General features: G+C 45.8%; 1 protein-coding gene and 1 non-coding gene across 7 annotated transcripts in view; one reads left to right on the top strand and one right to left on the bottom strand.

The window, feature by feature from the left end:
• The window catches only part of PDE1C (phosphodiesterase 1C), a 508,368-nt gene that overhangs the window by 352,756 nt on the left and 139,055 nt on the right, over window positions 1-16,557 (bottom strand). For all 6 annotated transcript variants that reach the window (XM_064487468.1, XM_010988060.3, XM_064487470.1 and 3 more), the window contains one exon: window positions 9,894-9,944. In XM_064487468.1, coding sequence (XP_064343538.1) covers window positions 9,894-9,944 — 51 coding nt within the window. The remainder of the gene's footprint in view (window positions 1-9,893; window positions 9,945-16,557) is intronic.
• On the top strand, window positions 12,944-13,014 carry TRNAL-UAA (transfer RNA leucine (anticodon UAA)). Its single transcript has one exon. It is a non-coding gene; the product is annotated as a tRNA-Leu (tRNA).

The raw sequence follows: 16,557 nt of genomic DNA, 5'->3' as shown, positions 1-16,557 counted from the left end.
TTTTAAGGAATTGGTGATTGTGGAGGCTTGGTAAGACTGAATTATACACTTTTAACAGGTAGGTACACCTTAAGGTATAAGAATTATATCTCAATAAATCTATTTTTTAAAAAACCAAATAGCAGTAATCATCTCAATATTCTATTATTTTTCAGTTTTTCATTATATTACATTGAGGTCTTAGGCTTCTAATTCTCTGTTTGTTGTGTTCATTGACTCCTGTTCATTACAGTAGATTCTCCCCCTATAGATTTTTTTTGAATTTTGACTGTAAACTTATGTTTAGTGGGTCTTGTTTTCTTTATGAGATTACTTTATGACTTTGGTTGCATTTCAGAAAATACTGCATTCGATTCTGCCAGGTTTTTCCATTTAATTCTGCCATTACTAGCCCATAGAACCAATTCTTATTAATTTCTTAGTTTGAAACAGTTCCTAGACCATGCAGGCAGTTTCAATTGCCATGGGGAGAATTCTCAAGAGCCAGAGGAGGCAAACAAGTTTCCTTGTTATCTCCCTATACTAATGCGTGCGTTTTGTTTTCCAGATTCTTCTTTCAGGGAGGATGTAGACTTTTGTTCCAGTTATCTATTGCTGCATAACAAATCACCCCAAACTTACTTACTGGCTTCAAACAACAACAACCATTTATTTTGCTCACAAACCTGCACTCTGGTATGGACCCAGCAGTGGGCTCACCATATGGTATCTGTTTCCTCACAGCATGAGGATGGTGTTCCAAGAAAAAGCACCCCAATAGGCCCCAGGTGGCAGCCGCATCACTTTTGATAATCTAACTTTGCAAGTCATGAGCAACATTTTTGCCACAGTTACAAACCACCTAGATTCAAGGGGAGGGACCACAGGCTTCACAACTCGGAGGGCGGGGCGGGGGGGGTGGGTGGGTCAACATCGCATACAAGAAAAGCATGTGAGATGGGAGACACAGTTGCAAACATTTTTGGAAAACGAAATCTGCCATAGGTTTTAAGAGTCCAAGTTCAGGCGAAAGTCTCAGATCCAGCTCCCCACCCTGCACAGGCCAAGCAAGGCCTTAACTTTTTTCCCCAGGTGGATGTTAAAATATGTGTTACTAGATCCCATGGAATTAGCAGCACCACCCATGCAGCTCAGCTGCAGAACCAGCAGGCATGCTTACAGCTTGCTGTACTGGTACTAAATTCTTCTTTCACTTCTACCACCTGCAGAGTTTCCTTTCTTTATTGTAAGTTTAACTATGCATTTAAAGGTATTTTTTAATATATTTCACTCAGACTCCTACGTGCTTTCAAAAATTGGAGGATTTTCAGGTTTTCTTAGTCCACCTCTTACTGGAACAGAAACTTCACCCTGACTTTATTCAAAGGAGTATACATCGAGAGATGAGGTACTTGGCACGCCGTAATCAAGCCATGTCTTCCTTGCCTTCCCTGGGGTCACATTACACTCAAAAAGTTCTAATCAGATTTTTTAACTGTGTAAGCTTATACACTTACGGCAAGGAGTAAAGATCTGCTAGTGTCCCAACAAGCTGGACCACAATTCCCATTAAAGAAGAAGAAATTGGCCTGCGTGTAGGAAATGAAATAAGCTGAAAGGAGCAGAGATGAGATGATGAGGGCAAGAGTGTCAGCAGATACCAAAGCAACAAACAGGATGGTCATGCGGCTCTGCACGAGAGACTGGGAGGAATGTCCTCTATCCCGAAGAGGGAGAAGGAAACGAAGGGCAAAGAATGGAAGAAGGTGGGTAGAGGGGGATCAAGGGGTGGTACGGCAGGAGCTGCCTGGGAAACACGGTCTTTAAAAAATGACTGGTGGTAGATGGACAAAAGGACTGTTGAGAACAAAACTATGACTTTAAATTGCATGTAACTGCATGTTGTGATTTTGCTTTCCCTAATCTTCAGTCACATTTTGCTTTAACCAATAGCCTTTGGTTCCACGGGAAGAAGAGTAGGGACTTGGCTTGCAGGGACTTGGCTTATAGGAGTCTGTATCAGAGCAGATATGAAAATAGCCAGAAGCATACAGAAGAACACAATCAAGAGAGGTGGGAAATCAGGGCCAGAGAAACATTAAGTCATCCCAGGCATTCAAGGAAACATTGAGGACTGCTCTGAACTGCAAAGTGCACACAATAGCAATTTGAGCCTACTGACCTAGCTCTCAATGGACCCGGAGCCTCCAGCTAAGATCTGGGTTACGTATCATCCACAAGCTCCTAAAGCTGCTTGTATTACCACCGGCCATCCACTGGTGGACCAATGCATAACATATTGGGGACCAAGTGATATAGGGGACACATTCAAAGACTTGATCAAATACATTCAAAAAAAGAAAAGCAGAGTGAGTTTCAGTTCCCCAAACACACAGACACACTCCAGTGCATTACTATGACCATGACCATCAACCTTTTCTAAGACAAGGCGAGTCTTCCATCACTGGATGGGTTCCTTCAGAGAGCTCATAACCCCCTGGCAGGAATGTCGTTAAGAGGATGAGTTTTACACAAGGTGGTAAGCTTTGGACTGACTCATTTTCAAGTTCTAGTCTAACTTGAAATTTTTCAAACCTAAGATAATGGGTTGATACATTTGTTAACTGAACCAAGCAGATTTGCTTGGCTGAAAACAGCTATAGTTGATGAAAGGGATGAAGAAAGGGGGTAAGATAAAGCACTGGGACCCCCTTGTGGTCAGGTAGATTTTAAATCTTGCATGAACACAAGTTGGGGAGTAACTGCCTGTGGTTCTGAAGCACAGATATGTCATAACAAGAACGAGAATTTGAGAGTAATGGTACAGGTTACTGAGTGGAGGGTGATTTGAAGCTACAAGCAAGAAGCTAGGAGGCAGCCCATCAGCTCTTATAGTGACCTTGTTGTGGAGGGGGAAAGGACTAGGTAGGAGATGACCTTAGAAAAAAGAGGATTAGAGTCAAGAGATGATGCAGGGCAGTGCCAACTGCAAAGGCTGATAGGGGGACCTTTAGATCATTTCCCAAAACTCTCCATCAGCCCCCACAAACTCCTCCAAGAAAAATAAAATAATAATAGTAATAATAAACTGTTTTTGCTAAGGACAATTAACATTTGCTCTGTCTTATGTATGTATGTAATTACATATTATAAGCAGCTTTTGAAAACTGCTGGTTGTATTATTCTGTAAAATATAAACTAAATAAAACCATTATCCTGCTCTGCATGCTGGCTTCTGCCTCTGCCCCTACCACCACCGTAACACAGTCCTTCCAAGTAGAGAAGTGGTTCTCAAACTTTGGCATGCTTCAGAATCACCACTCAAGTTTGTTAAAACAGAGATTACTGAGACCCACCCTAAGAGATTCTGATTCAGTATATCTGGTAAGGAGACCCAAATACTCATATTTCTCACGAGTTGTCAGGGACCCCACTTTGAAGACCCCTGAGCTGGACTGATGCCTCTGAGCCACAGAGCTGCCATTGCTGAAGGTGACTTTCTGCAGAAGCAAGTGGGAAGTGAAGATGCTCGGTCCATGAAGACTGTTGAGGTGACACCCAGAACTCCACAAAGGATCTGAACATTCTGGAAATAGTTACAGTTGTTTAAGACAAGCCAGGAAATCTCCAGATCCAGTACCTGCCCTGCGCCCTTTATATGGCTCTGTTCATCCACAGTACACACTCCTGAGAAGACTGAACGCCCAGCCAACAGCCACAGCCCACCACTGCTCACGGCATTTCTCAGCCCTTCCTCCTACCCATTTTATCTTCTCTTTGTTCTCATCATCCCGGTTCCATAACCCATCCACTCCCAATGCAAGCCCCCGATGCTTGCAACAAACCCTCCTCACTATGACAATCAATTTGGAAAAGATCTCTGGCTGGCCTCTAGCGCTCTGTCAGACATGATTTGAGTTTGCCCTGGAGCTCCACAGTGGACATCACCATGTATCAGCTACTGACCCCCCCTATCCTAGCCCCAGTACCCACCCTCACTGCACATCCTTGCCTGCCTCTGCCCATCTCTGCCCAGGAAAGGGGACCATTCACCCAATCATACAAACCCAGTACAGAAATGCTATGTGACCTCCCTTTGCTTTATCATCTATCCACCAAAACTACTCCAGCCCTTCTATACGATAATCTACATTCAACACTATCTGGATTTTTACCTCCCAAAGCAAAAGAGGGCAAATTTGCAGGCATTGCTAACTGGGTTCCATTTTTGTACTGCTTTTGATACCACTATTTTCTTTTCAACAATTGCTCATCTCAGGGGAGAAATTATTCTCCCCTCAGGGAAGCCATCAAAACTCCAGAATGGAGCTGCCCAGATACACTAGCTCAGGGGCCAGCCTCTCCTTCCACACAGTCTCTTCCACTGCCACGGACTCCCTTCACAAAAGCGCTCTGTCCTCTGCACTGCATGCAGCCTCTTTAACTCTCCTAGAGTAGAGACCCACACCAAACTCTGGGCTTGTCCTGCCACACTGTGGCCATATCTGAACACTGCACACAGGTTTATTTATTCTTATTCCCTGAAAAGCGGTGTTTTTTGTTATTGTTTTTGGTTTTTGGTTTGGGGGAATTTTTTTTTTCTTTTTTTTTTTTTAGGATTAGAAGTTACCTTCTCTACCTGTTAACCCCCATGCAGCCCCACAAGCCTCAGATAATGCTTGGCTCCTCCAACAGGACCCCCTGCAGTCCACCCCCACCCCAGGCAGGATGAGGTCTCCTCAGTCTGGCTCCCACAGCTCCTGCACCGTCTCCAGCACTTCCCTCCACACACTGCATTGGAGCTGCTTATTTCTCCATCTCCCTGCTTACACTGCAAGCTTTTTGAAGACAAATTTACTCATCTGTGTGTCCCCAGGGCCTAGGAGAGAGAAGTCTTCAATAAATACATGTGAAAGGAAGGGAGGGTTGGAGGAAGGGAGGGAGGGAGGCGTGGAGGGAGGTAGGAAGATGACACAGGGCAATAATATACGTAATGACAATTACCCGCATGTACTGAGCACTTACAATGTGCAGACAGTATGTTTTATATTATTTATTCCAGGTGATCAGGGCCAACATCTACTTCGGCTACACCAGCCCATCCTGACTGGCCCATTAGGGCCTCCTTTAGCCTGGTTCTACACATCGCTCGTGGCCAACATCTGTTCTGATTGGCTGGTGACCAAGTCACATGTTTTAAGCATCTCAGCACTCATCCCTGCACGTGGTCATCCACAGCTCTAAAAGGAAGTTACAGGGCTGTCTCAGAATCCAGATGTGGGAAGTATGGCTTAGAGGGAGTAAGCTTCCTGCCCAAGTCCACACAGAATTCAGAATTCCTAGGCTCAGAACCCAAGCCCTGGCCTGACACCCGAGCCCGCATTCCCTGTGGCCTCTGAGGACCCTCACACTAGAATGTCGGAGGCCCTTGAGGACATATTCAGGAGGGATCCAGGAGTACGAGTAGGAGAGCCTGCCCGTGCTTACAAAGTTAGAAAGAGGAACAAGAGTGGGGAACAGCTGCAGGCAGGACGTCGTTTACCCAGTCTTCATTGAACGAGCACTTGTTCTGCACCAGGAACACTCAGTACACGCTCAGCCAGGGGTCCCTTGGCCTCCAGAGACCTACTGTTTAATGGGGAGACCGGCACACATGTAAACAGACATCTCCAAGGAGGAGGGCTCTCTGGGGCTGGCACCAGAGGGTAGCCTCCCATACAGTATCCCAGATGTCTGGACCAGCAGGGGACCCGGCCCCATGGCTAGCTGACATCATCCCAGCAGTCCCAATGTCAAGACCCCCACTCTAGGAGCTCCTCACCTGGCTGGGGTCTGGAGCTGGGCTGGGGAGGTCCAGTTCTTCACGGCACAGCCCTGATCCCCAGAAGCCACCTCAGGAGGAGGGTGAGATGCCGGCCAAGGGTGACACCATTCAAAGGCTCCCCCAGAATCAGGGTCCACTCATGGGCTAGCACAAAGACCCCTCTTGCCCACACCCATGACTGCCTCTCCAGCTGGTTTCCCTAACGTAGGAGGCCCCTTTGTGCCCTGTGTTCTCTCTGCCTGGGACGTGCTCCTCACATCTTCCTCACCTTTCAACACCCAATGCAAACATCCTCTTTCTAGGAAACCTGATCTAACCTGCTTAGAGGCTCTTCTGTGTTCCCTCCGACCCCACTTCCTGACTCCCTTATTGACTAACTTTTTTGTCTTCTCACATCGAGCCTTAAATTCCTTGATGGCAGGGATCTTGCTTTAATCAAAATTTGTATCATCAGCATATCGCACAGAGCCAGGCCCACAGTGAATGTTCAGTAATGATCTGAATGAGTAACTAAGTGAAGAATTAAATGAAGTAACCCCTTTGTCCCCTCTGTTTATACACTGAGCATACACTTTCAGGTGTCTGAGGGAAAAAAATTAAAAGTTCTGTTATCAACCATTTTCACCATAGTAAGAATGAATCCCTGTGTCCCCACTCCAAAGGGGATTTGAATTTCAAGTTTTCCCCTTCTGTCAGGTAGTTTCAGATACAAGTAAGCTAGTAAGGGGATGTTTGAGGAAAAGTCTTCCCCTACCCGCAGACAGAATCAGCTGTAGTGGAGGTCACAGCCACGGGGATCTCTGAAGCCTACCCCATGGTAAAGCTTGAGCATCTACACAGTTGAACTGGAAGACCCCCCCAAGTCCCCAAGCCCCAGAATCAGCAAACTCACCCCTTAGCCAAGGAGGAAGAAATGTGCACTGGCCACAGCCAGGATTTGGAGTTGGGAGACCCAGAATTCCAGCAGTGAGCAATCCTCAGTGTTTTCTCCCAGCCTCATTGTCCTCATTTGTGAAAACAGAAATGCCACGTAGCTGATGTGAGCACTCCCTGTCAGAGAGCTTTGCAAGCAGTACCCACAGGAGATGCTCTGCCCACTCATCTCACCCATTTCAGAGAGGGGTGGTCCCCAGACACAGGTGCTCCAGCCCCAGAACAGCTCACCTCATGGTGGGAGCCATTCTAAACCACCTGTTGATCCAAAGCCAGCATGCTTCGGGCTCACACAGTACCTTAGAGTCAGGGTCACTCTCAACATCTCACTCTCCTGGACACTGTCATTCTTCTGTAGGTTTGTGAGGGGAAAATAATGTTCTCCACTTCCTTTGATTCCCACTCCTCTCCCTCCCTTCTGCTCCTTCCCCACCCCACTCCTAGGAGGATGACTTCCTTGTTACTCAGCGTGCCCATGATTGGTAGACAGGTGCTCTGATTAAGTTCAGGTTGATCAAAAGCCATTGCTAAGACAAAAATGATGAGGACAGGGGTGGCAAAGGGGCCTGAGAGGCTTCAGAGTCTCACAGGATTCACTCCACAGCACCCACCACCACAGCACTGCTGTTTGATGGCACAGCAAGTGTCTCCAGTCTCAGTGCCATAGGAACTGAGCTTGACCCATAGGTTTTAGAATCAATGTCTCTGAGGAAAGCAGAGTGTTCTGGCTGATTGTGTCAGCTATGTAGAGAAGAAAGCCAAGCACGGGGTTGTACTGTGGAAGCACCTTCTTCAGAAGTGGATTAAATGAGCCCTCAAGGCTGGTAAGCCCACTGGCCAAGGTAGGACTGGAAGCCAGCCCTTAGAAAGGCCAGATGTTTTCATAATTCCTACACTCTATTTCCCTCTGGTTTTCTTTTAGGATTTCTTACTATAACCATCAGAGCTCATCTCCATTGCAATATGGTATATGGATTCAAGCATGGGCAAAATCTGCAGAGAAATGAATAATACGTTCCAGGGGCATCAGGAATCAGAAAGTGAGAACCCCAAAGGGAATGAAAACCTGGGAACTACTTGCGGGGGCCACTGGGCCAATCACTTCCTCCCCACCCCTGAGCTTTTTTCTGCTGACCCCCAGCTCTGAGGGTCCATTTTCACAGCATTACCAGCCTGTGTTCTTGACTCCTGCTCTGAATTCCTCCTAATTCCATGCCGGGCCATGCACACTGGCAGGGCTTTCGTATGTCTTGTCAGATGCAAAAATTAGAGAATGCTGCAGTACTTCATCTTCCAGTCTCCAAAGGGAACTCTATCATCCAAGTCCTTCCAATCTTCCCAAACTGAATTAGTCCAACTTAATTGGTTGGCCACTAATTACTTTTTTTCTATATAGATATTATTTTCCCTCATCTCCTCACTTAGCTCCTACTAATAAGCTTTCAAGTGACACATCATCTCTCCATCCCAGAAGCTGCAGAAGCCATTTACAAGAGAAGGTAGTCTCTTCTCTGTGGGAAAGGCCTAACCGCTCCACGTGTCATTCTAGCTTCACTGTTAAAGGGTCGCATCCCCTTCCTCAACCTCGTGATGAGCGTCAGAGTGGCAGGAACTCCCGTGGGGTGGGGGTGCAGGCAGGGCAGTGTGCACAGCGTGGTCGGGTCGCCACTCCAGCTTATCCATTTGTCTGACTACCGCTCAGGAGATGAAGAAATAAAGGGACTAAAAGCATATTCATCATCCTCACTGAACTGTGGGATGAAATACTTATTTTGGAAATAATGATTCCAGGTAGGAGGGCAGTGAAAAATGGAGCCTGTGAGAAGAGAGTGTTTTATTACACAATTTCTAAAATGTGAGCACTTAATGCTCTTTCATTATCACATATTATTACAGTTCTATAAAAATCGTTTCCAGGAATCAATCCCAAAGCCTCCCAAAAAGAGCTAGAAGGCAGTTTGGAAGAAGCCCTGTAAATACAGAAATTATACTTTCGACTCTACATGTTAAGACTTACTGTGGCAGAATCCACACTCAAGGCTTGGTCATCCTGCGTGAACAATGCAGTGACTCGGAATTTGTCTAAGTCCTCTCATGCCATCACTTCAAAAGATGGTAACTTTTTTATAGAGGAGAGAGGAAGGGTATGAATTTCCTACCCTATTTTTCAGATGGGAAAACTGAGGCCCAGAAAATATAAGTGAAATTACTTTAAGTGAAAGCCAGCGAGTAGTGATGGTGCTGGAAAGAAATATCTATCTATTCCGATTTATAGCTCTGCCATTTCTCTGCTGGATGCTCAGCCCATCTGGGGAGTCCTTCCACCCAACCCTACTCAATCTCCCTTGGTATTTCCACTCCCTTCGCTGGGATCTGGGCTTTCATTCCAGGAAGTGCATTAACTTGCTGAATAATTTGCAGATCACTCTGGTGCAGAACACATCAAGAGGCTTTTGACTCTTGCTCTCCCATTGGGATCAAGACCTGAAGACAGAGGAGTCACGTGAAATTGATGGGGGGCTCCCAGGCCCTTACAAATAGCTAAGTGCCAAAGGAGAACCAGTCTTAGATTACATCTGGGCTTCAAAACGTCGCCTAACCAAGGTAAAGCCAGTGGAGTTGGGCTGTGAGTCCACACTAGGAGGTGACGATGCTTTCACGCATGTGTGGACCTTGACAACTAGAAGCATTTCACAGACGCTTCCCCACTCACTCTTCAGAAAAAGCCCATCCGAATGCAGGATGCTCTGAGGGGAGTCTCCAGTGCAGGGCTTCTCAAACTCAAATGTGCACAGGAATCTGGAGATTTGTTGAAACGTTGATCCTGATTCAGTAGGTCAGGCGTGAGCCTGGGGCCCTGCATCTCTGAAAAGCCCCCAGGCAACATAGATTCTGCTGCTGCTCCAAGGACCACACTTTGAATAGCAAAGCCCTAGAGCACATTTGATAAACCAGTTCTAAGGATTGAAAAGGCAAGAACAATGAGTAGCTCACTGATGATGGGGCTCAGTGGAGTATTAACCCATTGAAAACATTTCTTATATTACTGTTTTACTGGCAGTGTTTTACTGACTCTGGGCAGAATGATAGGGGTGAACCACGCACGCGAAAGGCCTCTGAAGGAGCTCAGGAAAGGAGTGAAACAAGATTTACTCACGGGAGAAGCGGGCAAGTGGTCTGGCAGTCTTATCTCCGGCTTCATTTGCAACTAGGGAAAAAAAAAAAAGAAGATGCAGTTAAGAACAAGGCATGTGTGTCCACAGAATACGCCCAACCTACAGCTAATCCTCTGGATGATTTAATATTAAGCTGTGTTTGAGAGTCTTTGTAAGAGGATAAAAGCAACTTTACTCCCTCTTTTTATAGCTCCAGTGCTGCTCTCAGTGCCCAAATGAGGTCAAATGTCTTAATCATTTTGACTAGAACAGTGAATTAAGCTGGAGACAACCTAAACAATATCTAGTGTGCTGTGCTTAGAGGAGTTAGCTGGCTCGCATCCACTTAGTGGCAGGCATGCACGCCTGGCTTCCAAGCCCATGCACAGCCTTCTGCTTCCAGCTTCCTCTCATCGGATGTCCTCCAACACACAAATGCACCCCAACCACCTGACATCAGTCTGATTTTCTTGATTCATGCGGCAAAGCTAGGCAGGGATTTAAGAAGATAGTAAGGTTGGTTTTTGTTAAGGAGGATATTTAAATTTAGATGCTAACAAACAGGAGGATAGAGGAAATTGTTCAGAGAGCTGCCCTAGAAAAACTTACCCCTAACGCTTTTCAGTAGGGTCATTTACTCTTGTCTGAAAACTCTCCATATAATTTACCATCCTGATAGGGTCATAATTAATATCTCCTATATTTATGAACACCATCTTCCTGGGTAAAAAAGAGATCAATTACTAAGTTTAAGCTAAAGCTTCACTCACTAAATATCTCTTTTAATGCACTTTTAATCTTTTTAAAGGTTATTCTGTGGGTGTTTTGTATATACATAGAAAACAGGAGTAGATATTTGTGATCGACTTGAATGAACACCCAAAGCTACCAACCGGAAAAAACCTGTTCATTTTAGTTTAGGAAAGAACATCCAATCCATAAGCAGAATAAATGACATTGCTAAAGCAATCATTAACGTTTGAGAAGCTGCAGTAGAGGACAAAAGATATAACTACTTCACAAATGTATTACATCATTCTGCAAAGAATGGAAGGTGTCAAAAATTCCTTTCACTCTCTCACATTAACAAAGGTAAGCATTTAAAAATTTACTCCATGTGGACAATGTTTAAAGATTAGCAGATTCAGTGTCAGTCGACTTTGCATTTCTGTCATTTGCATTGCCCCATTGTCTGCACTCTGTACATCCGACAGACAGACATTATACAAAATGACCAGCAGGGGGAAGTGATATTGCATCCTGGTCTAAATATCTCTCACGCTCCAGCATTTCAAAAAGAGAGAGATACAGAGAAAAAGAAAGTGAAGGAGGGAGAAAGGAGCAGGACCTAGTTAGCTATAGACGTGAGTTTCCCTGGGCTTGAATTCAAATTGTTTCCTCTTTGGCACTATAGATCTCTAAAGAAAGAAACAGAGCAAAGATTTGTTCCAAAATATTTGCTGCAGAAACTAATGGGCTGCTTTTAAAGGAGGATTACAAAGACTGTTGCCATTGCTGAGAAAACCAGCAGCCACTAAAATGTTCAGCTTGGAGAGCGCACGTCTTCCCTGAGGGAAGAAAGAGGAGCAGTCACGATGCTGTCACAATCTCACAGGCGGCCAAGGCCACTTCCTCACCCACGGGCGTTTCCTCCCCTCCCCGCCACCCTGTCCAAGGATGGGAATTGCTGACCCAGATCCCAGTCACGGCAGGAGAGGCAGACATCATGATCTAGGCCAGTGGCATGCCAGGAGAGCCGTCTTTACCCAGAAGGAATTTGAACCCCGCTGCCAGCATTATCTTCCTAGACACAGACCAGATGCCACAAGGCCTCCCATGCAAGATACAATCCAGCTAACTTGGCCTAGTACCGAAAACCTGGCCCCACTTTCTTCTCAGCTCACTGTACTTCCCAGAGCTTCTTTCAGTGCCCAGCCATAGGCTCTAAATTGACAAATCCCTTACATGCCCTACACACTCTCTGTCCTCCTCCTTTGTCCCCTCTCCGAAGACACCCCTCCCCACTGCTTCACCTGGCCAGCCTTTAAGATTCAGGTAGAGCTATTAATTTCTGAAAAGCTTCCCTGACTCCCAGCACACCTTCTGCGTCCTATAAATCTCAGCCCAGATGCCTCACTCCCCTCCCGGACCAGTGGGTCTCAAACTTCAGCAGGCACCAGAACTACCAAGAAGATTTCTTAAAACAGATTGCAGGGGTTGGTTTCAATGCAGATTCAGATTCAGTGGGTCTGGGATGGGGCCCGAGAATTTGCATTTCCAGCAAATTCCCAGATGATAACCGACAATGCTCGTCTGGGGACCATATTTTGAGAACAGCTACTCTAAACTATAAACCACCCCACCCAAGACAAGGATCATAACTTTTCATCTTTGTGCTTCCAATCTTTCAAACAGTGACTGGTACACAGAATGCATTCGGTCAATATTTTTAGAACTGAATGAAGTAGACTGAAATTGATATCAACTGCCACAGATGGCTTAGTAGACACAGCCCTCAGAATGGCTTCAGAAGACTATAAAAAGCCCCAGGTGTGTTTTGCTTGGCCCCTACAATGTCTTTAAATTTTACACAATTAGTTGTCTGCATTTAAAAATCAAGAGGTCTCAAATATAAACACAGACTGTCAGCTTCTCTCAATAACTGAATAAATGTCCAGTCCCACAGGCCAGAAACGATCGCTACTGAGACGCCCCCTATGGGTGGTTCCAGCTCCTGCATGTTTGGGAGGCAGTTCTTTGCTGTCTGGTGCTGGGCTTTCTACACTCTCAGCATGGCCAGAAGGCAGTGAAAACAGGACCTCTTAAAGGCCTTAAAGGGTAAAGCTAAGACTCAACAGAGACCAGCACTACAAAGAGTGACTGTAGCCAAGCGGACCAAGCCCCTCTGTCCCAGCCCACAAACTGCTCAGGGATGTTCAACTGCCCGCCAGCAAGTGCTCACGGCTCAAACACACGAGGGCTCTCGACCAGCCGGGGGGCCTTCCTACACTGTTTGCCTTTTATTTTTAAAAATATCCAGCAAGCTTCAGGGGGAGGGTATAACTCAGTGGTAGAGTACATGCCTAATGTATGAGGTCCTGGGTTCAACTCCCAGTACCTCCACCAAATGAAAAATATAGATCCAGCAAGCTTTTACAATAAAGTTGATGTTTCATTTATCAGGTACAATTGGAGCTTGAACTTCCCAAGATCTCATGAAAATGATTATGACTATTTGAGGAATGTTAACCACTTAAGGAAAGTTATGTTGGGCATAACACACAGACCAGCATGTATCACTAATTCCATTGATGTTGAATTGTGTGTCTAGGCTACGTGTGTATTTAGCCACAGAGAAAGGAGTGGAAGGGCGTGCACCAGATGTATAAACAGTCATTTTTCCCATGCACTGGCATTTAGGGAGACTATTGGCCTTTCTTATACTTTTCTACATAAACCCAACAGTTTGATAAGCATATGCCATATTTAAAATCAGGGGGAAATAACTATTATTATACATAATTGGGGGCACTATATATGTATGTATATTTATTTACATAAAATATATTTTAGACGCAAATTTCAGAGCAGTCTTGGATCACAGAATCCAGGGGACCTTTCATCTTTAGTCCAAGAGGAGTCTTACTGTGAGACTCAAGAAATGAATCACCCACTCCCCACTCCCCACACCAGGGGGTCCTACACATTCTAGGTCAGGATTTTGCAGCCCTCACCACACATAAGAATCACTAGAGAATTTTTTTTAAAAATCCTGACACCTAGACCAATTAAACAGGGCCTCGGGGGTAGGACGCAAGCAGTGAGACTGTTTAAGCTCCCAAGTGATTCCAAAGAGCAGCTCAGGCTGAGAAGCACTAATAAACGGTGTGACTTCAGACATCTTTATCAAAGCAACATTCAGGGAGGAAGGTGTGGCTCGGATTCCTTCAAAAAATAATTACCCCTATTCACTTCCTCTTTTCAGGGTTCTATTGTTTTGTCATTGAAATCCTGAACAGAGACATGCCTCTGCCTTAAGAAAAAGTCATCGGTTAAGACTGCAAACGTACTATAGGGATCAATCAGTGAGCAACTCTTCACAGTGTGAAGGGTTCTTTATAAAAAGATTAACCTCACATTTCCTCTAACCTTCAGTACGTGTGTACTGAGTGCCGCTGGAAGCTCAGCACTGGGCTAGACTCTGGCAGGGCTGCGACAATAGATTTTACTCAGCTTTGACCATCCAAGCAAGTTAGGGAGAGAAGCTATGCCTCTCAGTCTGGGTCCATCCAAGTATGTTCAGCTAGGGAACTGAATTTAAGATAATGATGATGGTGATCATCGTCTTATGATGCAGATTTCTGGTCCTATCCCAGAAGCACAGAATTGGAAACCCTGCAAGTGAGGACAAGATTCTAGACAACTGCCTCGAAAGCTACTTAGATACACTAATGTTTGAGAAGCAGCATATTAAATGAAGTGTGACTCTGGTATGTTTGCTTTATGTCTTCCTCGACCCCCCAAAATTGGCCAGAAACAAATCTTAAAGTAAGGATTCGCCAAGGAGACCAGTGGGGAGAGGCAGGTGAGATGGGTCCACCAGATAGTGAGAAAGGAAGTTAACTCAGAGCAATGAGCATCCTGGCCCCAGCTGGGCCACCAACAGTCCAGGTTATTAGAAAAGGATGGGAAGGACGGTTGTGGCAGTGGCCTGGGCAGGTGCACACTGCTTTGTAACCAAAACTGGCACCAAAAACACTGCCACCCTTGTTTTGAAAGCCCTGGCACCTGGATGAGCATAAACGCAGCTGGGGTGCTGGGTGCCAGGGTAGACACACAATGAGAAAGCAGTTCCACAGAAGAGCCTTGCTTCCTGCAAGGAAGTCTGCCCAACACCCTGGCTGCTGCTGCTCTGCCACAAGCTCTGGGGCTTGCCAGGGCCCCTCCCCAGGTGAGGTCTTTGGGGAAGCCTAGCGGCTGGAAAGCCAGGCAACAAGGGACTTCCAGAGAAGAGGGTGTTGGAATGAGGTTCCAGGCACCTTCCTAGTTGCTGTAGAAGGTGAAGCTTGGAATTGCTCACAGAGGCTCGGCCTTATGTCACCTTGCCTTCCACTTGCAAAGACCCAAGCAAGGAAAACAGGACAGAATGATACGGAGAAAGAGACCTGGTCCAAGATCAGTAACTCTCTTTGCTTAGCTGTCACCTTCCAAATAAGGCATTCCATGACCACCTTATGAAGATCACAGTTCCCAACGCCCCACTCTTCCTCTGCCTCATCCCCCTTCCCTGCACAATCCCTCCTGGAAGCATGTATCACCTTCTCATGTGCTCTATACTCCATTCACTGAGTTGACTGCCTTTCCCATTCCACTACAGTGTAATCCCCACACAGGCATAGATTCTCTGCCAGTGAAAAAAAACTACTATACCCCTAGTGCGTAAATGCCTGGCACACAACATTCATCGAGTCAATGACCAACCTCCCACCAATCTACCATGCAGAGTGCAATGGGGGCCAAGAATTGGAAGGAAAACGGGAAGAAAGTACGAGGACATTAACACCCACCAAGTATTTAAATGTTTTATAAGTATCCATTCTGTCCTTCAGGAATACTTATCAGGCATTGACCAAACTGCAGATAAAGCCCTGAACAACCAGTCATGGTACCTGCCTTCACACTAAGACTGTCATTCCCATTTGATAAACAGGGCACTGGAGTTCAGAAAGGTCAGGTAACTTTTCCAAAACCACACAGCTGTGTGACAGAACTCCAAACCAAGATGTGCCCAGCTCCAAAGCCCAGATCTTTTTTATTTAGCCTCTCTGCCTTCCAAGAAAGTAGGCAGATAAGAGCTGTGCTCCAGAGGGGGCTATCCCTAGAGAAAAGCCACGTTAACGCCTGACCCTCTACCACACACCTCTAGCCTCAATGAGAGCCACATACCCGCCTACAGAAAATGGGGGGGGGGGGTCAACCTGCCTAGGATTTCATACCTGACACAAAACCAGGAAACTGTCAATAGAGATGGATCCTTTTGTGAGATGGGCTCAGGGGCCAGGTCTCACAATAATGGGATCCATAAGAGGGAGATACTAGTTACAAAAGGAGGAGTTTCACTGCCATTGTTCATGCAAGAACCCCAGCTCCCAGCTGTCTCCCTAACCCTATTAAACCTTCCAGAGTTGGAAACAAAGGAATGGGGGGAGAGTATAGCTCAGTGGTAGAGCACATGCTTAGCATGCACGAGGTCCTGGGTTCAATCCCAGTACCTCCATTAAAAAAATAAATGAATAACTTTAATTACCTTCCCCCACCCCCCAAAAAAAAAACATAAACAAGGGAATAGAAGCAAGAATCAATTTCATCTTAGCAGGAAAAGCAGCACAACTCATAAAACCAGCCCCTAGGAAGCAAGACCTACTCTCTTTAACAGGTAAAGAAACTGACATTCCAAGAGATCAAGTGGCTTGTCCAAGATCAGACCAAAGCCAAGCATCAGAGCTGGAAATGTCATCCACTTCTTCTGGCTGCGACTCCAGCATTCTCAGAGAAGGGAAAGCATCCCATCTCTTGAACTCCCTCGGAGTGGTTTGTCAGGGGAAAAGCCATGGGTTTGGTTTCCTTTGCCCCCATTGGGTTTGATAAAAATTGATGCTTGACAAT

Source organism: Camelus dromedarius, chromosome 7 (genome assembly GCF_036321535.1).
Source record: "Camelus dromedarius isolate mCamDro1 chromosome 7, mCamDro1.pat, whole genome shotgun sequence".
In the NCBI taxonomy this organism is placed as follows: domain Eukaryota; kingdom Metazoa; phylum Chordata; class Mammalia; order Artiodactyla; family Camelidae; genus Camelus; species Camelus dromedarius.
Note: the sequence above shows the minus strand (reverse complement) of the source record. Positions and strands in the feature narration are given on the sequence as shown.